At 34.2% G+C, this 24,256-nt stretch overlaps 4 protein-coding genes across 7 annotated transcripts; 1 reads left to right on the forward strand and 3 right to left on the reverse strand.

Moving 5' to 3' along the window:
- LOC109345671 (metacaspase-3-like) lies at positions 571 to 3,072 on the forward strand. The gene is made up of 5 exons (XM_019584810.1): positions 571 to 1,292; positions 1,588 to 1,918; positions 2,011 to 2,125; positions 2,231 to 2,404; positions 2,691 to 3,072. The coding sequence occupies exons 1-5, from the start codon at positions 833 to 835 to the stop codon at positions 2,748 to 2,750; spliced, it is 1,140 nt and encodes a 379-aa protein (XP_019440355.1). The 5' UTR covers positions 571 to 832; the 3' UTR covers positions 2,751 to 3,072.
- Positions 3,154 to 7,650, reverse strand: LOC109345669 (outer envelope protein 64, mitochondrial-like). 2 transcript variants are annotated; one of them, XM_019584807.1, is made up of 11 exons: positions 7,505 to 7,650; positions 7,287 to 7,474; positions 6,538 to 6,690; positions 6,108 to 6,232; positions 5,183 to 5,308; positions 4,570 to 4,752; positions 4,292 to 4,436; positions 3,968 to 4,136; positions 3,549 to 3,683; positions 3,252 to 3,450; positions 3,154 to 3,209 (listed from the first exon to the last, which is right to left on the reverse strand). In XM_019584807.1, the coding sequence occupies exons 1-11, from the start codon at positions 7,529 to 7,531 to the stop codon at positions 3,181 to 3,183; spliced, it is 1,479 nt and encodes a 492-aa protein (XP_019440352.1). In that variant the 5' UTR covers positions 7,532 to 7,650; the 3' UTR covers positions 3,154 to 3,180. The 2 variants fall into 2 exon arrangements, with proteins under 2 accessions (XP_019440352.1, XP_019440351.1); XM_019584806.1 differs by having other exon boundaries at positions 7,287 to 7,650.
- On the reverse strand, positions 8,574 to 13,057 carry LOC109345673 (probable protein phosphatase 2C 9). Its single transcript, XM_019584812.1, has 5 exons — positions 12,774 to 13,057; positions 11,685 to 11,924; positions 11,273 to 11,549; positions 9,420 to 9,574; positions 8,574 to 9,061 (listed from the first exon to the last, which is right to left on the reverse strand). Exons 1-5 carry the CDS (start codon positions 12,807 to 12,809, stop codon positions 8,921 to 8,923), a joined length of 849 nt encoding a protein of 282 aa, XP_019440357.1. The 5' UTR covers positions 12,810 to 13,057; the 3' UTR covers positions 8,574 to 8,920.
- On the reverse strand, positions 14,925 to 24,075 carry LOC109345664 (calmodulin-binding transcription activator 2-like). 3 transcript variants are annotated; one of them, XM_019584800.1, is made up of 14 exons: positions 23,893 to 24,075; positions 23,630 to 23,749; positions 22,716 to 22,831; positions 22,451 to 22,539; positions 21,489 to 21,531; positions 21,051 to 21,228; positions 20,756 to 20,881; positions 20,309 to 20,622; positions 19,221 to 19,745; positions 18,001 to 18,689; positions 16,942 to 17,527; positions 15,780 to 16,103; positions 15,179 to 15,313; positions 14,925 to 15,020 (listed from the first exon to the last, which is right to left on the reverse strand). In XM_019584800.1, exons 1-13 carry the CDS (start codon positions 23,930 to 23,932, stop codon positions 15,200 to 15,202), a joined length of 3,264 nt encoding a protein of 1,087 aa, XP_019440345.1. In that variant the 5' UTR covers positions 23,933 to 24,075; the 3' UTR covers positions 14,925 to 15,020; positions 15,179 to 15,199. The 3 variants fall into 3 exon arrangements, with proteins under 3 accessions (XP_019440345.1, XP_019440344.1, XP_019440343.1); XM_019584799.1 differs by having other exon boundaries at positions 15,152 to 15,313; XM_019584798.1 differs by having other exon boundaries at positions 14,988 to 15,313.

Here is a 24,256-nt window from a genome sequence, read left to right on the forward strand (position 1 = left end):
TCTGAAGATGGCAACTAAAACATTATAAAGTTCATATTTTTACATGTATATAAAGTAGTGGGAGTGGAATATGCTTAAGCCTTCAACTTGGAAAAGCACAATCTCCAAAGCAACATCCCTTGGTCATTCCATCCTCAATTTCTTCAGAAGTTAAACTTGTTTAATCATCAATTTGTAAATTAATCAAATTGATTTCTTTTTTTTGTTTTAATTGTTTCTACATATTTGAGACTTGACCAATCTTGAACTAAAGGGGATTTAGTAATAGTAAAGGATCTATGTCTAATGATTTTAAATGTCAATTTTTATCTAATGATAAGATAGGATTATACATGCTTTAACCAATATGCTTCAGCTAGATTCATACTTTCTTTATCTTAGCAAGACCAACATTTATTTCATTATGGACAAGTGCCAAGTCTGATAGCTATTCAATATGCTGCAAATTAGTAAACCAATTCTAGTGTATTTTATGATTGAACATTGTATAATTATTCTAATATACCTATTAACAATTCTTAATACTAATATACAATACATGAGAGCATAAGTAGCCAGTTTTAGAAAAAGTAGAATATAATTAACAAAATTAGGTAAACATCCATACTGATGTGTTGCACAACCAAAGAAATAGGAAATTCAGAGAATCTGGTTCTTGGAGTTCCAATGTGTGATATTTAAAGAGATAGATTAGAATCTTGGACGGAAATAGATTCGCGACTTTTTAGTGATTTCTCTTCTTTCGATCGCGTTGCCTTGAGATAGCTATGTTGGTTAAATAAGAGTTTACCTTCAACTCAGATTCATTGAGCATTAGGCTAGCATTTTTGTCATGAAAAACACTCTTTTGAATAATGAAGCTGAGCAGGATGAGGACAGTGGTATTTCTGAAACAATTGGTGTTGGATTGCAATCAATTTTGGATAGTAGAAGCAAACAGATCAACAAAGGTTTAGTAAATCTAACTGGAAACGTTGTAGGAAATGGTAATGGATCGGTACATTTAACGGTTCACAATATCAGAAATTTCTATGAACACTCTCAGTCTATAGCAAGGAATAATCAGCAGAACAATGCTAACACAAATGGAAATTTGCTGAGGAATTCACCTCTTACAGAAGGTTCTTCCTTGTCCTTGCCCATGAGATGTAACAAGCGCGCAGTTCTCTGTGGAGTTACGTACGGAAAAAGGAAATTCAGTCTCAAAGGATCCGTTAACGATGTTGTTAACATGAAAGAGCTTCTGGTTAATAACTTCAATTTTCCAATTAGCTGCATGCGTATCCTCACAGGTATGGTATCTCAAATTTCTAATTGGCATGTGAGTATACTATATGTTCATCTAGATTTTATTCATTCTTTTAATTTCTGTTGAAAGCCTGAGCTACTATGTTTGTGATTATTGTTGAACAATTTTGGTCCATGAATATGCAGGTATTTCCTCCAGTTATTTATATCTCATCTCCTTTCATTAAATTTTCAAATTTTCCTACATGTTCAGTGTAAAAACTACATAAAAGTGCCATGTTTTGAAGTATTAGTGAAAGATGCAAATTAATCTTGTTCCAAAACTAAACTAAATTGCAGAAGAAGTGAAGAAACCAAGTTTAATTCCAACAAGACAGAACATATTGAAGGCCTTAAAGTGGCTTGTCAAGGACTGCCAGGCCGGAGATTCGTTGGTGTTTTATTTCTCTGGACATGGTTTGAACATATCAGATTCCAACGGAGATGAAATTGATGGGTTTGATGAAGCTATTTGTCCTGTTGATTTTATGACAGAAGGATCAATCATTGATGATGAACTAAATTCTACCATTGTTTGGCCACTGAAGAAGGATGTCACACTTCATGCCATTGTTGATGCTGGTCATAGTGGGACAATTCTTGATCTTAATTATGTTTATAATAAAAAAAGGTTAAGTAGATATGTGATGTTTCTTCCTTTTGTATTCCAACCTAACCTTACCTCCTTGAAGATCAAGTAATTAGTATCTTGTGTGTTTGCAGTGGCATGTGGGATCAGGGGAACTACAACACCGCTACTAATCGAAAACATACTAGTGGTGGAGTAGCAATTTGCCTCAGCGCTTGTGAAGATGATCAGATGGCTTCTGCTTCCACAGTAAGAATCTTGGATATTTTCATCTGCCTATGTAATGTAATGTAATGCAATGTTATGAGGATACTTGTCCACCTCTTGAGTTCTGACCAACCTTAATCTATGCAGACTTTTGGTCAAAATAGAACGAATGGTGTTTTGACATACCTTTTCACAAAAGCAATCAGAGATTATCCTGGAATAACATATCGCAGTTTATTGAACAAGATGCAAAGCGAAATCGAAAAAATGAATGCCTCTACCAACAGGAGGAAATTTACCTTTCAACGTAAAGTTGCACAGGTAGAGTCCCATCTTCTTGCTATTATTTTGAAGTAGTAGTATCAATCCCTAAGATCTTATTAACAAATATTCGGCACAACATTGTTTTTCCTCATTAAATGCATAGTTACTCCTTACCAGAAAACTTTTGTTTTTAGGCAATGTGTAACATATCTGATATAAGCTTAAAATGTCTTGTTTATGAAAGTTTGAGTACATATTCTACTTCCAATGTTTAAGATGAAGCATTACATGAGTTAACTTAGTATCTAGTTCTCATGCATGCAAGCACCATTGTGCACTGCAGGACCCTCTTTTATCATCTTCTGAGAAATTTGATGTTTCTGCGACAATATTTACAATGTGATGTGAGGCTGCATGTAAGATTGCAAGGTCGGAGATAGAGTATTGTTGGCTATTCATCATTACAGACTCGCGATAGAAGAGAGAATTCATTATAAGATTGAATTCTGGTGATAGAAGAAAATGTGGAAATGTTCATCATTGATTATCACAATTGTTTTTGTTAACATCTTGAGATCTTTCTTTACTGACAATAATACATTGTAAGAGTGGAATGTCATGATAAAAGAAAACAGTGCAGAAAGTTATGGGATTCATTTGAGAAAAGGCAAACATGTAAAGATTTTTACTAATAAGTAATAACTCAGAAATGCTATATTTCTAATGATATTTACTAGTTTTCACCAATATTATGGTCATTATTTCCATCATGTGATGATCTTTAATACTAGCCATTTACTAGTTTTCACCAAAATTGATCATAGATTAAGGCTTTAGCTTTGCTTCATTTCTAATAGAGACTAGCATTCAACTTCAACTTAATCATTAATCAAGCTTCATTGGTTATCCTTCAGAAGCTCAGAAATATCCAAATCACCATTGGTATCTGGTACTGGCAAAGCATAGGAAGTAACACTAACTTGTTCTTGAATAGTTGTATACATATCCAAGACCGTATCAAGAAGAAACTTATCAGCCCCATGTGCTGAGATGAATGAAACAGATACACAACAATCATTGTGATATCTTAATGGAATTGCAACCTGTAACATAAGGTAAAACCCAATATAGAAGTTAACCAAAGTTTCAGAACAAACTGAGATGACGAAAAATATCTCTAGAGCCTAAGATATCGAAGTACCTGACAACATCCGGAGATACTAGCAATGCTAGATAATGCAAAATCTCTGTCGTGGAACTCAGAAGAATGAGCTTTCCCTGTATTAAGCTTTAATGGATTGTCTGCAACAGTTGGAATAACTAGTAATCCACCATCCTATGGGACAATCAAAACTGAGGAAGTAAGAGGGTAGCAATTACCATTTGATAATAGGAATCATATATCTAGGCTATCTTCCAACATATGTAATAATTTCAGGTTAGAACTTTAAGGCATACCACTTCCAAAAACTTATATGAAAACTCAATGCAATATAATGCAGATAACAAAAATTTCCTTTTCTTTTTCATCTTCCATTTCAGTGTAGTAATTTAACATCATTTGAAATTTCATATCATTAGCTGGAGGAGTGTTACTGATGTAATAACTAATTACAGTACCCTTAATAGACTTTGAAAAGCACCTCGCATCTCATTCCTGACTTTATACAAGGCTTTTATATTATCATGTGTAGTATTAATGGCTGCAATAACACGATCGTATGCATCATGCCCTAATCTGGGTTTGACAGATTTAAACCATTCTTCATGATTGGTTTGAAATTCATATCTGAAAAGCATAAGCAAAGATATGGCTATAAAATAAAATATAAGGACCTCAACAGAAAACTACAATACAATATGAATTAGAGATAACATAAACCATATGAAAACATGAAGTATAACATAAATCAAATGATAAAACTAAAAGTTAGATTAGAATACCCTTGTAATGAAAACATAACCGAAGAGAGAGCTTTCAATACTTGTGATTCACTTTGCTGGCTTGTTAATGGTTCACAAAACCCCTTTATACTGGGCACGTTAGAAGCAATATACTGGCTTAGGTTCATATGCTTTGGAGACTGGTCTGAAAAATCCAAAGGACCGAAAAAACATCATAGTTCATAATAAGCACAATTCAGTGTATTAACAATCAACCGCAAACTTTATTTAATATAAAAAAGCATCACAGGTTTGTCTTCAAAGGTCCAGAAACTTACAACCAGACAAATTCTCAATAGCTTTGCCAATAACATATACTGTCTTCTGTGCAGGAACTTTAGAGAATTGAAAAAGGTCATCGGCAAACATGATATGCCTCGTCCTTTTGGGCTCCACTGAATTCAATTTAAGTAAAGCATGCCCGACACGATGTAGGACAGATGAATCACACGCAAACCATCCTACAATGTAATTATGCAATAAAGAAAATTAGGAATAAACAATCACGAGCTAAACCATCCTACAATGTTTTGCTAACGGAGTCCCAACTCGACATACTGAGCAGAAATTTCAAATTAAGTTCATCACGAATGAAACCAGGACGGGGATTCATTTGTACACAAGTAGTCAAACTGTGGAAACTCGAAACTAGTACCAAGGACCAACCATATGTGAGGAAAAGGAACTCATTTGTACACTTATAACCACTACATCTAATTTCTCAATTTTCACCACATAAATCTAGTTACATGGTTAAGAACTTAAGATGATGGAGAATTCAATGTTTTGAAACAGATTAAACATATATGTGCATAGTTCAAGTAATAAAACCTCATAATCTATGAAACATTTACAGGAATAGCAACAAAGTCACAAAATTGAACACCATACCAACAGTGTCAAGGCTTTGTGCATTTGGAAGAACCCCAATGGTAGATACAACCCCATGAGATGGTCGACACGCAAGAATACCACAGAATGCTGCTGGAATTCTCACACCTCCTGTAGTATCAGTACCTACAAAACACAATAACCTTCCACATTCACATACCTATAATTAGGAAACAAAAATCAAGCTTATTATGGATTAGAAAGACACAGAATATGCATAGCAAGCTATGCTGCAACAATATATGAAAGAGATCACAGGAATAAACTATTATGAATCCTAAAATTTATGTAAATATTTTAACATGCAGGACACGGCAGCCACAAAACTAATTTTCAATCCATGTCACCATACTTGAACACATTTAACTAATGAATAAGAATCACAACAAGGTATTTAGGTATAACAAATAAGACTAAGGGAGATTCCTTTATATATAGATGTTTTATCAAATGAGAAATGAAAATACAAGTTGTTTTAATAAACAATATATCATCAATTATTAAAACATAAAGCAACTTTAAGAATAAATAATTCAAAATTTGAATCTTAAAGCTGCTTTGGTTGGAGAGGTTGCTTTATGATCTCCCTTCTCTCAGCAGCCAAATGAAGCAACCATTTAATTCGAGTAACCAATTTCAAAATCAATTCCAGGCACTTAAAAACTTGTCATTTGTTAGATACAACTTATCTTATTGTACAAAAATTGAGACATCATATATATACAAGATGTGACTATGTCAAATAAAATGCAGAGTAAGAGTAACAGTACTTCAAAAAATATCTTCAATATTTTATTAGTAAAATCATTTGAACTTAAAATGAGTTACAGACCAAAAAAAAAGAGAGCAACCTTTCCAGGAACAAAGCTACACATTAGCATAATCAAAATATAGAATTTGACCAAAACATGCTAAGTAAACTCACCAACAGCAAAGTCAACTAGGCCAGCAGCAACTGCAACTGCTGAACCACTGGAAGAACCTCCCGGGATACACGAAAGCATTAAAGGATTTGTTGGGGTTCCATAATGCTTGTTCTCACCAGAAATCCTATCACCCATACATAATAAAAGTATATCACTTCACTTGTGTTGTGAACAATTGGTATAAATAGTTAACAATGGGGGAGTTAAATTAACCTTCCTTCATGTTTTTGACTTAATTATACTTCCATTCCACTTATCATGTTTCAAAAGTTACACTCACGACCCTTAAGAATAAGTCGACATTACACTAACCTCCGTTAAAGAGTATAGTTCTTGAAACAAGTTAGATGGAGTATAACTCACTTAATATAATCTCCTTAACAATATAAAGAAGAAGGAGTTGAAAAAAACACATTACTTGATGCTTACCCAAAAGATAACTCATCCATAACAGTCTTACCAACACAAGTAGCACCATTCATGAGCAGAGAAGTGAGGACCAAAGCAGTGCTCTCAGACTCCTTGTGTGTCTTCTTCCAATCAGGATTTCCAAACCCAGTCACATACCCCTTCACATCAAATCTGTCAAACACAAAATAGCTTTTGATTTACTTAAATTACTTTTGCCAAAACCTTCATCAAGAATCACTTTTTAAAGCCTAACCAAATAGTGTTTGTTTGATATTACTTTTTCCCAAAACCTTATTGAAATAGTCTCTTTACCAAACACCAATGGGTGACTATTTTGTGTGTGTCAAATAAGCTAGTTGAGTAGCTTATAAGCTGCTAGTTATCACTAAACACACACATAACAGGGTTACAGGGAGGTGTAAATGAGAGAGTGAGACGGACTAAAACATGAAGCATAGTAAATTGATTACTTTAGATTTATTTTGGGTAAGGAACTAATCCTTTTCGGACTTCATGGTTGTCCCTTCCAACAAGTGTAGCTCTCATGAATCGAATTCTCGACCAGTGGGGTCTTACACCACTAGACCAATGCCTTTGTTGGTACTCTGGTTTTATTTGAACACAAATAACTTATCATTTCCACCAAAGTTTACAAAAAAATCACTTATTTAAACTTAAAGGGCTCAGAGTGAAGGATGATATAATGAATACATGAAAGATTGAATTGATTGCAAAGTTTAGTTTTTTGATGGAAAAAAGAAACAAACATGTCGTTGATGGCAAAGGTTAGAGCAGAGAGTGATTGGTGGTGTTGTGGAGGAAAAGGAAGAAGCTCAAAACGTTCCACGAAAGCACCAAAATCGTGTTTAGGAGCACTGACCCTTCTCCTCCTCCTCCTCCTCCTCCGCCGTGCCTCGGCGAGAAGGAAAGCGCCGGCGAGTCCAATTCCGATGAGAATGCAAAGTTTGGTTTTTGTGTGGTTGACCAGTTTCAATGAATTGGGGATGATCATAATTGTAATTGTGGTTCAGTTTCCAAATGAAAGTTCAACACTTGAGATTAGTTTCAAATGAAAGTTGTCATCTTTGAAGGATTAAGAACTTAATCCAAACACTTTGTGACAAACCCATTAACAATCAGATAGAAATGAAAAAGTCAACCTGCTACAGAATATTCACCGTTGACTATTTCATATAGTTGACCAACATATGGGTTGAACTATCATCATATGGTGATATCATGACAGATGAATAAATTGTATAAGTTATAACACTGTTGCAAGAATTTCAGAATAACTATTTTAATTAGTCTTGGATGAAAATTAATTTCTAGATATAATATGTAAAGATTATATATTATATATTCCATATATAACAATTAAGAGGGAGGCAAAATCAAGATGTGATTACCAATAGTTAACATGCAAAATGATGTGATGAATTCTTTACAAAGTTATGGAATTCATATATATTGTGTATAAGTAGAGTTTTATATTCTGTTATTGTCCATAAAATGATGTGAACTCTTTACTATAGTTATTTCGTGACAGAGATAGTACATACCAGATAAAGACACTTGTGTATTCCTCAATATTAATACTCAAGATTTACTTGTTACCAAAAACACAATTAGGAGTGAGTCTTGTGTTGGTGGGTTAGTTGGTAAGAATTGACAATGTGTATTGAAAGGTGTGGAATTTTATAATGTTCTGCATCTAAATTTCCCTTCCTACACTTACAAGTTGCCATGTAAATATCTTATTAAGGAACCAAAAAAGAATGAAATTAGAATTATGCATTAATTTTATGTTTGAATTCTTTTAAAATGGTCAAAAGACATAAAAGAAAATAATGATGAAGACAAAGTTTGGGTCCTGTTTGGTTTACCTTATTTTCAAGAACATGTTTGGTTAGGTCTTAGTTAAAACATATTCTAAAAGCATTTCTTAAAAAGGTGAAAATGTGAACATTTCTACAAACATTTCTAAAAAAAATTCTAAATATATAGTTGAGTGGCTTATAAGCTACTTGATGATACCAAACACACTCTAAGGACTAAGGTACTCAAGTTAGGGCCATTTCATTCAAGTAAAGGCATAATTCCCATGTTCAATGTTAATTAAAACTATGCCAATCTTCACACAGCTACAATTCATAATGCAAATTACAAAGAAGAAAAAATTATGGTATGAATCTACACAAAAGAAATCAAGAAATACTACTGAACAGCAGCACCTACAAAGGGGGAAAATCTATGTAGCATAAAATTCCAAACTGATAATGGATTTCTTGAGATATCCAAACAAATGGTGGAGCATGGATTTGTATCCTTATATTAGAAGTCATGATAGTTTGAATCTATATACCCTTAAAATCTAGGGAGTACTTTATGGTCCCTTTTTTCATGGCTTGAAACGAACTACAATGCAGGATATATCATCCTTACTCTCTCTGTTCAATGCCTCAGCAGCTACTTGTTTAGCTGCTTTTTGTGGATCTCTTATCCTTCTTGCAATATCAACTGCTTCTTGGTTTGCCATTACCTGGTACATAAGTACAAAAGTAATTATTTTTAAGCGTCAAGTATACTTCTTGTTCGTACACGTGACACTCGTTTTCAACTTGATTCCTATAGGTAATTCATTCAGTTCCTATTTGTACAATATGTTCAAGGTGGTCCTTGTTGTTGATTACAACAGTTGTTTGTTGGAGTTAAAGTATAGTGGCCAAATTGAAAGGACCAAACTTAGGATTAAAGAAAAAATAGCTGTATATATAGGAACTAAATTGAAATTCTTTGACATACAAGGACGAGGTTGAAAACGAAAGTCACGGATAGGGATAAAAAATATAGTTTAACCTTTAAGAAATAATAGACTGAAAGATAGATAGAGGGATAACCTTCCATTCACCATCACTAGCAGGTATCAAAAGCTCAGTATCTGAGTCAATATCATCTTGTTGCACGTCAGGATCAGATCGCAAGTGTGATTTGAGGTTTTTGTCTCCAAATGCCCGAGAAACTGCTAGCTGACCATTCACCCTTGCAACATCTCCTGATATAACATCCATACAAAATTATTAGAAAATACACAACACTCAGACAAAATGGATTACATTTTCACACTAATGCTACAAATATACCTTTAGATATTAACATGCCAAAAGTTGGGTTTGCTGTTGAGTCTCTACCAGCTATATAAACCTTACCCCTAAGTGTAGGAAGTTATGGTTAATGAAATTGTTACTTTTCTAAAGCAAAAAGTTATTTTTTTTAAAAGACTACTCTACTCATTTTTTAATTTCTAGAATACTAGTATAGGTGAAGATGCTAGTAACTATGTTGTAATCACTAGTTAGGATTTATGAGGCAACAGATACTCATTGGAGAACTGTCTATTCAAGAGAAGCTCAGAGTTATTCCACAAAGTGAAAGGTTGCCAAAAATCAGAATAGTATTGAATTATAGTCATTAAACAAAATGAGTAGCATGACTTCTAATTTCTTAAGATAATATTACAACTCTGGCTAATGTTTAAGATGGCACTTGAAACGTTTCTTTCAGGAACAAATGATTCCAGAAAAATCAAGTTGATTGGTTACATTCAACATAAAAATCAAGTACTAATCACTTTTCTTATTTTCTATCCATCACTATGTCATGTGAAGAGAAGGGCAAGGGGGAAATGGTGACAACCAATGAAATTAAAATCAAACTAAAAGAGTGAACCACTCATTAGTCATTACCAAGTACCATTATTACACACCTCAAACATTCATCACACGTTGACAATCTCAACTCTCATCAAGGTTCTAAACTTAAGTGTTAAGTTAAGTGGCATAAGGGTTATGAACCAACCTACACACAATACAGCTTATTAAACATGTGGATTGAAGGTTTGGTGTCTGTTAGCAAGATAGGACAAAAAAGGAAGACGAAAAAGTCCTAATCACCAGCAGTTTCTAAACTCTTTTTTGGAAAAGAAGAAAAAGCAAGGCCTACTACATCCTTTCTTAATGTACTACCCTACTCACCAGCACTTTCTCGCACCAAGTCTCTAGTCCAACGTAATAAGTGGTTAACACTTTAGATCGCATCTGTATATGTTATTATGGGTGATGTAGAAAACAGATATGGATAGTTGCAGTTAAGCCAAAGCCCTTCACAGACATACATTCTTCTACAGTAAAGTTTTCATCGAAGTTAGACTTCTTCTATTAGAAGAACTAAGATATTATTTCATAGTCAAGGTCAGTTATAACTGTGATTCATGATTGACAAATATTTAAAGTTTTACTGTAACTATGACTTTAAACAACATGCTTCAATAGTTGCAATCGAAAAGAATGAGAAGTGCCTAAAATTTGACACTTAAGGTGACTAGTGACTAAAAGTGTACATCATTCACAATTAATCCATCATTTAAAACATATCACAATTCAGTTGTCCGTAAATTATTAAAACTTAATCCATGTTACTCCCTTTTGCTATTGTGAATTGTGTTTGATGATATAAACACCAGTCAATTAAAGGATATATCATCACTAGATCTTAAGAACACGGTAAATAATGCATAAAGATATAGTGTATCGAAACCCAAGTCAAGTGTTAATTTTACTTGCAAGTGGGACACATGATGGACAAACACCCTCCCGAAGCAAAAGCATAATTGAAATATCCTAGAATGAAAATGATAAATCCTATATCGAATACATAAGCGATATCTGAAGGACATTAAGGTTTATTAAAGAACCTGGCAAGTTTGAAACGAAACCGCCTTTGTTCTCAATGATGCCCCTTTCAGTATTTGGCTCATGATCAATACTCATCTGTATGGCCACCCCTCCTTTTGACAGGACCGCTCGTGAATCTCCAACATTAGCTACCAATAATTTCTGATTATTTATAATAATTGCAGTCACTGCAGTTGATCCTCCTCGCCCCAAATCAGGATTGTGCGAAAGAATCGCCTGGTCTGTTGTTTCATAAGCTTTAATGATAGAACTGCTAGGATCAGTCCAGAAGTCATCCTGCGATTTTAAGAGTTCAATTTCCAATTCCAATATAAAATTACACCAAAAAGTTTTAGAAAGATTCAAAAAAAAAAATTGGACCAAACTACAAGTTTTTTTAAGTTCAATCTTTAGTTTGATTTAACAACTCACTTCCTTCAAGATATTAGAAAAGAGATGCTTTTGCAAATAAGCCGGTACAGTGTCTCCTAAGTGTCCATCATATATAGCAAAAAGTCCTAGCTCTTGGCCATTGATCTGGAAAATCTTTGCCACATGATAGTCCTCCATGGGATGGTTTGCTTTCCCTTTAACAAGGCTAAAGCCATACTTGACTGTGCTCTGATGGCCCTTGCCCTTGCCAGAGCTAGAAGAAGAACGCCCTCCAACCACCTACAAGAATGTAGTCTTTAACATATTAGTAAAATAAATATTAAAGTAGATTAGACAGACAGATTTGGTCTCGAAAACAGCCTCTCCGCTTAAGGGGTAGGGCTGCACACATCTATCTTCCTCGGATCCCACTAAACTAGCTTACTGTAGAAAGACCAATGATGAATGCTAAAAAAAATCTCCACCTTAGTAAAGTACCAAACTCGTGACAATAAACAATACCAATTAACTTCAGTCCACAAGGGATGTAAAGAAAGTAAGAAATCCATAGATGATTATATCAATAAAGCTGCCATGAAACACCAAAATGAACAGCACATTCTCAAATGTAGTCATTATCCAAGTTCATTCATGATCATGTTGTCCTTTGCCAGTAGTATCAGCAACTGTTTCAACTTCCAAGCATAAGTGGTAGCCACAAAAACACAAAATCATTCCTAAGTTTCAATTTTGTTCATCAACTGAGCTTATAAAAGTAATAAATTATCACAGTCCTGAGCCATTCACTTCATTATCAGAACTTAATCCTAGATAGACAAAACAATTTCTTTTTGTCTGGGACCTTACATATCCAAAAATCATTTTGGACCCTGTTTAATCCGAGTTGAACTGTGAAGATTAATTCAAGGGGCAAAGCTCTCACAAAGTCTATTTTTCCCAGTGGCAAGACTCATATTTAAGAGGGGAAAAAGTTCCTTAGAGAGATTGTGACAAAAAAGTAATTTTTAAATAGGTAACCTTCATAAATACATAAAAATCACCTAAAAGGCTAAAACTTTAAGGAATTGCATAAATATGGAGATTGATTATTCCAAAGAATAAAAAATAAGGAAGGTTAGAAATTGTGACCTGGGTGAGAGAGGTGAAGCAACAGAGAGTATCCATATAAAATAATGAGGAGAGTGTAATAAGAGTATGAGATGTTTATAAGAAGTGGTGGGTGAGTCACTTTGTATGAAATTAAGAGAAAGAGACATACACCAATCAAAAAGAGACCCTTTGAATGATGCAAAGAATAATAAAATAGAGAAGAAGAAAAAAAGGGTGATGATGGGTGTAACAGTGTCTCTGATTTTTGCAATGGCTGCCACCAAAACTGAAACGGCTTCTTCAGGTTGTCCTCGTTGACTTTTCACTTTCTTCTTTATTGCTAATATCAAAAACTCATTACTACTTCCTATAATGTTTTGTTTCTCACGACTTTCTCATTAATGAAGTCAAAGTTTCTGAGACATGAGGAGCTAAATGTTAATAACCTTCCTTTCAAATAAAGATTGATGGGTAAGGTAGGTTCATAAAATAAACTAAACATCCAAATACATACTTTATAATTTTCTTTTGGTCTAAGTCAAAAGTATCTCACAAGTATTTCCAGGAAATGTTTATTAATGTCATTTTCAGTAATTAAACATTTGATATTTTAGTATATATGTGGATTCAATAATATCTTATCTCATTAGACCAAAATTTTATTAGTACATACTTTATAATTTATAATAAAATTAAGTTTATTAACGTCTTATTAAGATAATTTTATTTATTAAATATGACATACAATTTATATTTGTATTAATATATTAATTGATAAGATTATAAACCACTTCAAGAAATTACCAAATATTTTATAAACAATAATCTAGCTTTAGTAAATAACTAAGTTACTTAAAGAATAAATGCTCATGGTATATAAAAAAATAAAAAAATAAAAAATAGTAAAATAATTTCTACAATCTCTACATCTAGAAAATAATAATTTTCTATTATCAGTTGGAATTGATGTACAAGATAAAACAACTATTGGTTATAGGGTGAGGGGGAGACTTAAAAAGTCAGCAACATTTTTTAACCTCACACCAAAAACTATAACCTTGATATAATTCTCTCATTGCCCCCAAAAGCTCATGTCCCAAAAGGATAGCAAAGGAAAATGATTTTTACTTGTTTAAGCAATAAAAAATTGTACCAAGTACTACTATATTCTTAGGCTTATTATTATATGTGTTGGGATGATGTAGAGGAGCATTGGATCTGCAAAAGTCAACCCTGCAGGTTAGATTTTTTCAGACAGGACATTAACTCTATAGTCAATTTCTGAGCATAGAAACATACAACCTGCAATTAAGGACAGAAAAGTGTGATGGGTTTAATCTTTATATTATTTTTTTCTTTCAAACAAGAGCAACTTTCAATGCAAGGAATCTTGTGGGGCTTAATTTTAGGATGCAGTTAAATAATTGTGTTATGGACAAATTTGTCAGAAAGTCAGAAACTACTGTACTCTATTTTGTTTCGGCTTTTTGTCCTAAAGTATGTACCATAGCCATAGGTCCACCTGTAAGTGCAGATGCCAGAAAAGCAGAGTAGTCAAATTACAATAACAGAGTAGCAGGTATTAATTAATATGTAGGAAAATTAAATAAAAGAAGTAACCTTTAATAAAAATATATTTAAAACAACTTTTGGACAACTAATTAAAATAGATGTGTATAATTAATTCAAAATTTGATTTTTAGATACTATAATACTGTGAATAAGAGTAGCTTAAAGAAATTAATAACACTTTGTCACTCAATTTTGATCATGTGAAATTGCAAATGATGATTGGCAACCTCTTCCCCTTTTAAAAAAGTAGAGTTTTTGATGAGTAATTCACGTCTAATGAATCAGGTTGGAATGCCTTTGAAAATGATGAGAGGAGCATAATACTAAACACACTTAAGGTAATAATTATAATAATCAAATATTTAGAATGAGAGGGAGAAAGATAAAGTGAAATCCCAGTGAGAGTAGAGAGCAGAAAGGAAAAAGGTGTTAAATGTGGCATTCAATGAAGGGTTTAGATTGATGAATATTCATTCTCTACAACAAAGATGTAGAGATCCAAAAATTGAAAACTTTAAGATGAATGAGGGAACTAAGATTAAACTGACAAACAAGTTGCAGCAATTAAATAAAGGAGCTCCAAAAATAAAATAAGATGAATGATGATAGTAAATATTCCTCTGACCACAACCCACTTTTGTACAAATTGCAGTTATACATTATACTATAATCCCCAACCAATTATAAATAGAAGCATTCCTTTCATATAAAAACCACCATAAACAAAACCAAACCATGTCTCATTAGATTAAAATATCTGAAACTGTCAAGCCAGAATGCAAGCTACCTATATCATAATCTATTTATACTTATATATTAGCCTTGGATCCAAGTAAGTGATTAGAATTATATACATGAAGACGATGTTAGATAGGAATGGCCACCACAGAGAATCAATCAAATGCTATAGGAATGAAATTATCATCATCTAAAAGCATATCAATATCAATCAACTCCTCCACACTATCAACTGTCTCTTCAGCATTGACCAGATCCATATTGCATGTCTGCCAGATAACAATTGAGAATATCATCAAGTGTGTCGGATAAAGATGATTTTAGATAATTGATTGTGATTTTAGCTTTTTTTTAGCATATCAACTGTTTTTTATAAAATAGATGAAGAACGGGAGATGTTTAAAAAGGAAGTTTTTATGGTTTTCAAGCTTATTTAAAAAAAGCCTTTAGATTATTTTGATATCATTCATATTTTTCCCATGACACCCCTCCCAAATTAACCTTCAAACAAATGTTATTAAATTTCTACAAACAACTTTATAACCTTTTTCGTAATTTACTATTAAAAGTGATTTTTGTTTACACAATTCAAACAAAGAAGATTATCTTAAAATCGCTTTTCAGCAAAATAACCAGACATAAACAGGTTCAGCTTATAATTGATTATTGAAATAATTTTATTTTCGCAGCCAAATGTTAATGAGCTCATAAATCTGCTAAAAGTTAGGAAAATACCTTGGTTTGACGGACGTCCTCAACGACATTCAGCAGTCGCCGGTATTGAGCCCGTGCCTCTGGATACTGAACCATGGACTTCACCCTTGAAAGGGCCTTTTGGAACTTTTCCTCACTTTGTTTCCTTCCTTCCTTGAGAAAATCGTAATCATCCTCTTTCACAGGATCACTTTGTTGGCTGGGAGTCTTAGGAAGGGCATCTTGTCGAAATCCACGTAAACCACTGCCCTTGCGCCTCCAGCGTAATATAACCTTCTCCAGTATTCCCACAGACCAGATGATATTTCCATACTTCTTCCTTACCTGGTGACCTCTAACATGGGCCTTAACACCACACAAATCAAAACTCAGTGGAAACATGTGTGAGACACAAAATAAAAATGAGAAAGAGACAAGGAAATCTCTGATTAGTCTTTTCTCTCTGATTACTTATATCCAAGGTACAATTAGGTAGGGGAAACTGGGAAAGGGGAAGGTGGATTGGTGGAAGATCAAATCTCCAACATCAAATCACACCTAAGTCTTAAAAACTTCGGTCAGAGAGACAATTGAATATCAAGCTAGTTGGAAATCTCTGAATGTCTCTTGTACTCTCTTCTAAACTTTTTTGGTGAATATAGGGTGTGTCCCCAATTTGAACTTTTGTTTTACACCATTTATGAAATTGTGCTATATTATATATGATATTCTTCGATGTACTCCGTGGAACAAAATGCTCTACTCCTTTCAAGGGTTCTTAATTTCCATTGGATCTGCCAAGAGACAGGGTTGGTTTCACGGCTCCACTTGGGGCTCAAGCATATGATTTGATGAGATGTCAAACACTAAGTAGTAACCATGTAAGGATGAACCAAATGCGGGGGGAAATTCAACCTCAGGCTTCATCACATTCCGGAGAGCATTCCCATTTTTGACAATCAAAATGTACACAAATTATAGAATGGGAAAGAGATAAAAAAGTATTTACAGGAGAAAATATGCATTCTTAGACTGAGTTTTTAACTTTTTTATCAAAGTATTTGATGCAATCAACTTTGCACCTATAATTTCCAAAATAGCAGACTAGCAGAGTAATTGATAGGATGATCCAGTGGGAAATTAAAAAACATCTAACATAGTGTTAAAAAATGAAAACTCAAGTAGATAGAGCATATTAATGAACCTGGATTTTCACAATTCTCTGACGAATGAACAAGAACTCTTGTCTCTTCTTCCAACCGCGAAACTTTTTCTGTATTTGTGTTGCAGCAGCATTGGCTAAACCATCTCCTTGTCCAGATTTGCATGACTTAGAAGCTATAAGGGAAACAGCTTGCTGCTCTGCCAACCCAAGCTCATCTTCATCTTCATACTGATTTAATTGCTTTCTCTGAAATGACTGCATTCTGAATACTTGATGTATACGATCAGCAGCTTGTATAGCATTACGGACAGCGGTAAGAGAATCCTTGAGACTGAGGGCATCTGGCATATCACCATAGAACACAGGTGTTGCAGTTCGTTCGGAAGCTGTCTGCACTATGTTCAATCCTGAAAGTTGTTGCCTACCACCTTTGTGTTGATCATCCATTGTGAGAGATTCAAGGTGGCCTGTTAATAAAGACTCAGCAAGAAAACCAGAGATTCCTTTGTGCCCGTTGCTAGATGCAAGATCTGCAGGTGTTCTACCTGAAGGAAATGTTGGAGATGGATCTGTCGATGCTCCAGAATCCGCACCCATGGAGACAAGGACAGCAACTGTCCGCTCTCTGAGCAAAGGAGGACAAAGAATAAGATAAGGAATCAATTCGTCTTATCCTGAACATAATATATTTAAGAGCAGTTTGAGTTAAAAACAATAAATACTTCTGACTAATGATGAAAGCATTATAAATACTAGACTTGCGCAATCTGACTTCAACTGTCAGAACGAATTTCTTATGGGACAACTCCAAGTGGGTTAATTTACATGCATAAAAGTGCTGTGAAGTTTAGCGCAAAGACAGTTTAAATATAAAGGGGTAAGGAATTTTGATCATGCGAAATGCCAGAACCCTTTTCTGGGCAATATTGAAATTAATAGTTTCATATGCTAATACAAACTAAATCTGTAAACAATTTCAAAAGGTCTGAAAATACAATGCATATGAAGGTAGAAGAGGAAGGTTCAAACAGACTAGTAAATATAATTATGAACGATGGACTCAACAGAATTAAGGGTAAAAATATTCTCATCCCTTACCTGCCACAAAATGCAGCCCAATGTAGAGCTGTCCAACCATTCACATCGCGGAAATTGATATTAACTCCAGCAGTTAAAATTGGTTTTATGCCCCAGTCATAACCAAGAGCAGAAGCTAAATGTAACGCACCCTGCCCATTCTTGTCTAAGATATTTGGCCCTTTACCACTGTCAGTTGCTTTGTGAAGAAGCCATGAATACAGCTTCTCTTTAACCTGCCTGTGAAGATGCTCCTTAACCTTTTGTTGTGAGATACCCATCTCGAGAGTGGGCTCTTCGTTACTTGAATATTCCTCTTCCTCCCTCTGCGAAATAAGCTTCAAAATTATGCTTCTTTGCTCCATATAACCCTCAAAAGTTAGATTTGAAGGCTGCACTGGTTTTAAAGAAAGCAACTCCTCCAGTTGCAAATGAAGCAGCATATCAGATGAACTGTCATAGATACCTGCAAAATCTACATTTGCAGAAAAGCCCTCTCTGTAATCAAATTCCCGCACCTCACTACAAGCTAACCTATTGGAACATGTAACATAGAAAGGAACCCGTCCAATCTTAAGAGATGGAGCTTGACAGCACAGAATTCCATTAGCTAAAGCCTCAGCAGGAACCTCCACTTCCCCAAACATACAGGACCAGTTACAGGTTGTCACCTCAGGTTGACTCTTCAAAAATGCTCCAATTATCAACACCTGTATGTTTTTAAATAGGATAAGGTGTCAGTCAAACTACACTGGGTTCGTTCTCATTTCATGTTAGCAATAGAGACTAAATGTAAGAATAAAACCAATGATCATATATAGCATGCTAAACAGAAAAATGGACAACTTACAAGATGTATTATGCAATAACATGATGTGAAATACAGATGTATTATGCAATAACATGATGTGAAATAAATACAAACTGGAAACGTTTAAATTTAAAAAATTGAACAAGATAAAACCTGCATACATCAGTCCAGGACAATATGGTTGATACCAGAGGCAATAAATAAAAAGCTTTTGTCCTCAATGAAAAATAATATGTATCATACACATTTAAATACCCAATCCCGGTAGGGGGGGAGGATATAGAGCCAGTAAATTTTTGGCTGAAGAAAAAATATTCATAATGGAATTCAATATCAAAGTATAAGTTGATGTTTACACTTTACTCTATATTATGTTTTTAATCTGGTTATCTTTCATTGTTATTAGAAGTACTATCCATTTGATCAGTACCTCAGTTTCTGATTCAGCATAAGCCCATTTAGGTGAAAAGTCATTTATGCTAAACAGCTGATCCTGGGAAAGGGATGGACTCAATGAGGCATCATCCATGACATGCCCACATTCATCCGTGCTCCATGAAATACCAGGTGTGGACTGCATATTCAAATCATCAACCTCTCCAAGTTCTTTACTAACCCACCGAGAGAAGCTATCAACCTTCTTCAGGCTTTCATCTCGATCCAATAATGTGCGCTTCACAGTGAAGGCATAGTTGATACTTTCTTCACCAGGAACTTTATTCACAGAATTGGATTTTAGTGCAAGTTGAGATTGTCTGTCTGCATGCTGTTCTGGATAGTATTGCTGCACAGACTGCTCTTTTTGCGTACCATGAAAACTAAACAGGTTGGGAGCAATTTCAGAACTTACATGAGTTTCATTCCCTAGTAAATCAATGCTATATCCAGATCCAAAATCCAAACTCAATGATTGGGCTATGGCTGGCAAGTTCCCTGAATTGTCTTGAAAATGAATCTGGATCAAGTCAAATAACAAGATGAAGATAGTTAAGCAAAGTTGTGAAATCTTATAAGTTGGTGCTTTAAACTTTTTATAATAGGTTACAAACTTCCATATAAGAGAAACCAAACAAACTCCAGGTTAAAACATCAGATTCAAATAAGTAATCAAAATATAAATTTTTTGACACCAAGCCAATATGTTGTCAGAGATATCAACTAAGGTATTTAGGAAGATTTCACGCTGATAAATACTTATCTCAGGAGAAGGTTGGATACAGATACATCTGGAGAAGTTTCAAGTCACACCAAAAAATGCAATAAAGAAGGGAAACCCTCAACTGTGTTCTAGCATTTTTGACGTTGCATAAACAATTCAAAACTAGTGAGTGCAACACAAGCAGATCAATACCATATAATTCATTAAGTTTAATTTAAATTTATTAATGAAAGTTCTAGTTTAAGTGGCATTCGCATCAGTCTGAGCCTTGGAAGACTCTCATATGATGATGTTTCCATCCTAAAAAGTTAGCCCCAGATGATGCTACCAGCACATAAGCATGAAAGAACAGTAAGTACCTGCCAATTTGATTGAAGAGACCGAGAGCTCCCTGCCTCCTCACTGAGGCCACTTCTACCCGCTAAAAGGTCACTGAAAATGGTATGTTCTTGATCAAGAATGTTACCCACCAAACCGGATGGGGTGGAAGGAAATGATATAAGAGAAGGATCAGTATGCAATTCCGTGGTACATTGCTCCAAGACATTGTTCCAGGATGCCATGCCATGTGCTTTCTGACCATCAATGTAAGTAGTATCATTTCCTCTAAATTTATCCCCTGGAGCAAATGGGATATAATCTGTTCCAGAAGTTGATGACAACCCATGATCACCTGAAAATATTTTAACATATACAAAAGAAAACCTGCTAGTCAAATTGAAGTTGAGATGAGCGGTTGCCTGATAGAAGTTGAATAATAATTACAAAACAATCATGTAAAACAGGCAAAAGGAAGGCAAGGTAACCTGAAATGGGATGAAGAAGATATGAACTGTTGAAACCAGCATTAAGCTTGTCCGCCAGAATACCATTCCCCTTATGTTGTGACTCATGTAATGGGCGTAATCCAGAACTTCCTTGGTGAATATCCTCTGGGAAGAAATTTGATCAAATCATTTATGGGTGACGAAATGGACCAAACTCTTCAGTAAATATATGGTATGACAATACACCGTGACATTTAAAGCCTTAGCAATATTAATTTAGTTCACAGATTGCGTAGAATTATAAACCTCCATGAAATAAATTTAGGTAGAGTACCAGAATCGGCATCTTCACGTGAAAATGTCAGGCTGCTAGTTGGGCTCATGGAATCTGTACTCGGTGAAGGCACAGAGCTATAATTTGAGGGAAATCCAGATGATGGAGAGGTGACCCTTTGGGAATCTGATGTGACGTCATCACCTTCTCTAATTCCTCCAATAGTTGTCTTGTTACCCTGAGACATGAAGAACCCATGTTAAGTCACAGAATACGCAAGTCAAACAAGACCAGGACTACAAAACAAGGATCCTTTTATATTGAACATCTTCTAATGCTTGTTTCATGACTGCAAGAATAACATACAGATTGCAGGATCTTTTAAAAAAAACATCATGCATATTATCAAGCCTCGTTAGTTGAGATTTCTAACAGAGCTTTTTCTTCAACAATAGCATAAACAAAAGGCAAAAAAATAAACGGAAATGTACAAAATACCTTAACTTCCAAGTAGTGAACAAAAACTATGTGCATCATATCTCTGCAGTAAAACAAAGTCACAAGAAAACCATAATCTCATTAATTATAAGAAACAAAACTTATTTCAGCATATGTACATTGAAAACTTAAAAACAGGGAAAGAAGCAGCCAAATAGATAAAACTCCAATAGCATTAAAACATCAATGCTTTTTTCAATGGAAAAAGAAATTTTACTAGCAAAAAAATAGGTGGATTACTACCGGAGGGGATTAGAAATTTACCAAAACATAAAATACTAAAAACAATATAGAACAGGGAAAACTAACAATGCAGTAAAGTTGCCCAATCAGTATAATAGCAAATCCTTTGAAGCATGCATGAGTAAAACACCAAAGTAAAGCCAAAGATGTAGATCTACTATCTTTGGGGGGCAAGCGAAAACCCTTAAAGTTTTATATACATATAGACTTGAGAGTTGAGAATTGAGACATGGTCACGGATGCAGTAACATTACTAAAGTATTGCTTAAATATTACTCTGGTCCTTATTATAAGGCACTTTCAACCAAATTACAGACCAATAAAAATAGTTACTTTAGGTAACTACTTGATATTTTTTTTTAAATACTACAACATTACAGTTTTACTCTCATTTAATATTGTAGTACTTCTTGGTTGATATTCTTGATTACAGCAAACTATTAACTTAACCCCACTATGTATGGACTATTGATTTATCCAAGAAAAGAAATGATAGAGAACTAAAGTCTTTAATAAGGGCAAATAATGAAAAAATAATAATAAATGCTTCATAGAAATTGTAATGTACTTTATAAAAAGGACCATCAAAACCTTCTAGATGGTGCATTATAATAAGGACCAAAGGGAGTACAAGGCAACAAACATGTGGTATAGGACTGTACTTTCATTTCCAATGCGTATTGTCACACAAATCATGAAGTAAATCAGGTCATACTCACGGTTCAAGCATCCAGTAGCTTCGCCTCTGAAAATTTTCATTATCTTCTCCATGGGCATAGTAGCAATGTAATGCATCAATACTTCCCACCTAAATTTGCAGAAGGATGTCACAATCCCAGCAAATAACTATTCAAGGGTAATAAAGACTTGTTTTCCAATAAGACAAGATTAGTTGAAAAAATTTCAAGTCGTCTTACATACATGCTTGCCTTACAGAGATTTGATTGACTACAAACTCAAAAACAAAGCAAATTTTTATCTGACCTTCAACTTTTCATGAGCTTCTTTCACAGTTTTTCCGTCTTTTTTCTTTCTCCAATTATGCCCATCCTTTCTAAAGTATCTCAAAACCTTACGATCAAAAATAAAAAGTGAACCACCTGCAATCATGAAAAAACAGTCATGAAGACATCTTTATGAGCATTAATAATATGAGCTAAAAGATGGACTACAGTTAACAACAATGCAAGATTTTAGCCTGAACAGCAAATTACTACTTAGTATCCAACTACTAACTTGTGACACGAATATATGATGCTCTTTTTCTACAAATTTCAAGAAAAGGTTTATTAACAGAACTGCCAAAAGTTCATGTATTCCTTGTTCTGAAATATATAAGATCTATTTGAACGGGAAACCTACAATTGAGATACTCTATAAACCTTAAAAATGAACAGGAAACCTACAATTGAGATACTCTATAAACCTTAAAAGTGAACGGGAAACCTACAATTGAGATACTCTATAAACCTTAAAAATGAACTATATTCAGCAAAACGAATCAAAGGAGGGCAATAAATTCATGTCCAGCATCAATAATAGCCTCCTACAAGGCTGTTATAATTCCTGCTAACAGTTAGTAAAGAAATAAAACCTCATTGCAACAAATAATTCATGGGAGATTAGTGCTTCTAAGCTTCTTGGGCAATTCATTTAACCCATGTAAAAAGGGCGGACCAGTGCACGAGACTCCCACTTAGTGGGGTCCAAGGATGGTAGATGTAGGTTGCCTTACCCTGCAAGCAGAAAAGCTGTTTCCAGGATTTGAACTGGTGACCTCATAGTCACTGAGCAACGATCTTAAACTCAGTTTTTTATGTGGTAAGTGGTAACATATTCAAGCCATGTATGTAAAAACATTATATACAAAGTATGAGTAACATATGCAGTAAGCATACTCGGTGGCCTGTTATGAGGTTCTGGTGTAATGTGAAACATGCGATAATTACGAAGAATTTCAGAAATCTCAGAAGGTCGCAGCCACCGGTGCTGGGCTTCAATCTGTAATTGGTGAATATCTGCACATTGATATTATGAAATTCAGCAAAATAGTTGATTTAGGTATTATGCCAAATAAAGAAATACAATGAGTCGCACAAGCATAACAAAAAAATGTTGAATTAGATAATCCAAGCAATAAAAGGTGAAAATAGAAAATGACCTAGTCGATGAGCCAATCCGCAAGAAGCAGCGTCTCCCATGGCGAATAGTGAAAGAGAGAGAGAGAGAGAGAGAGAGAGAGAGAGAGAGAGAGATGAAGGTGAATGAGGCAAAAGGGGAAAGAAGGAACGAGGAAAGAGTGTTGTTATTTGTTCAAGTCTCACAAAGTGACGTCAGAATGTGAAAAACTGAAGCAGGAATTATATAAGTTTCTACAATATTTAAATTAAATAAATACATAATTATTATATTATTTATTTGTATTATTTTTTTGAAATAGTCAATAATAATTAAATATAAATAGTATGTTGACAAATATAAATATTTTTCTCTTTAACTAATGAATCTCTTTGTTTTCGATTTTA

This window comes from Lupinus angustifolius, chromosome LG04 (assembly GCF_001865875.1).
Source record: "Lupinus angustifolius cultivar Tanjil chromosome LG04, LupAngTanjil_v1.0, whole genome shotgun sequence".
In the NCBI taxonomy this organism is placed as follows: Eukaryota; Viridiplantae; Streptophyta; class Magnoliopsida; order Fabales; family Fabaceae; genus Lupinus; species Lupinus angustifolius.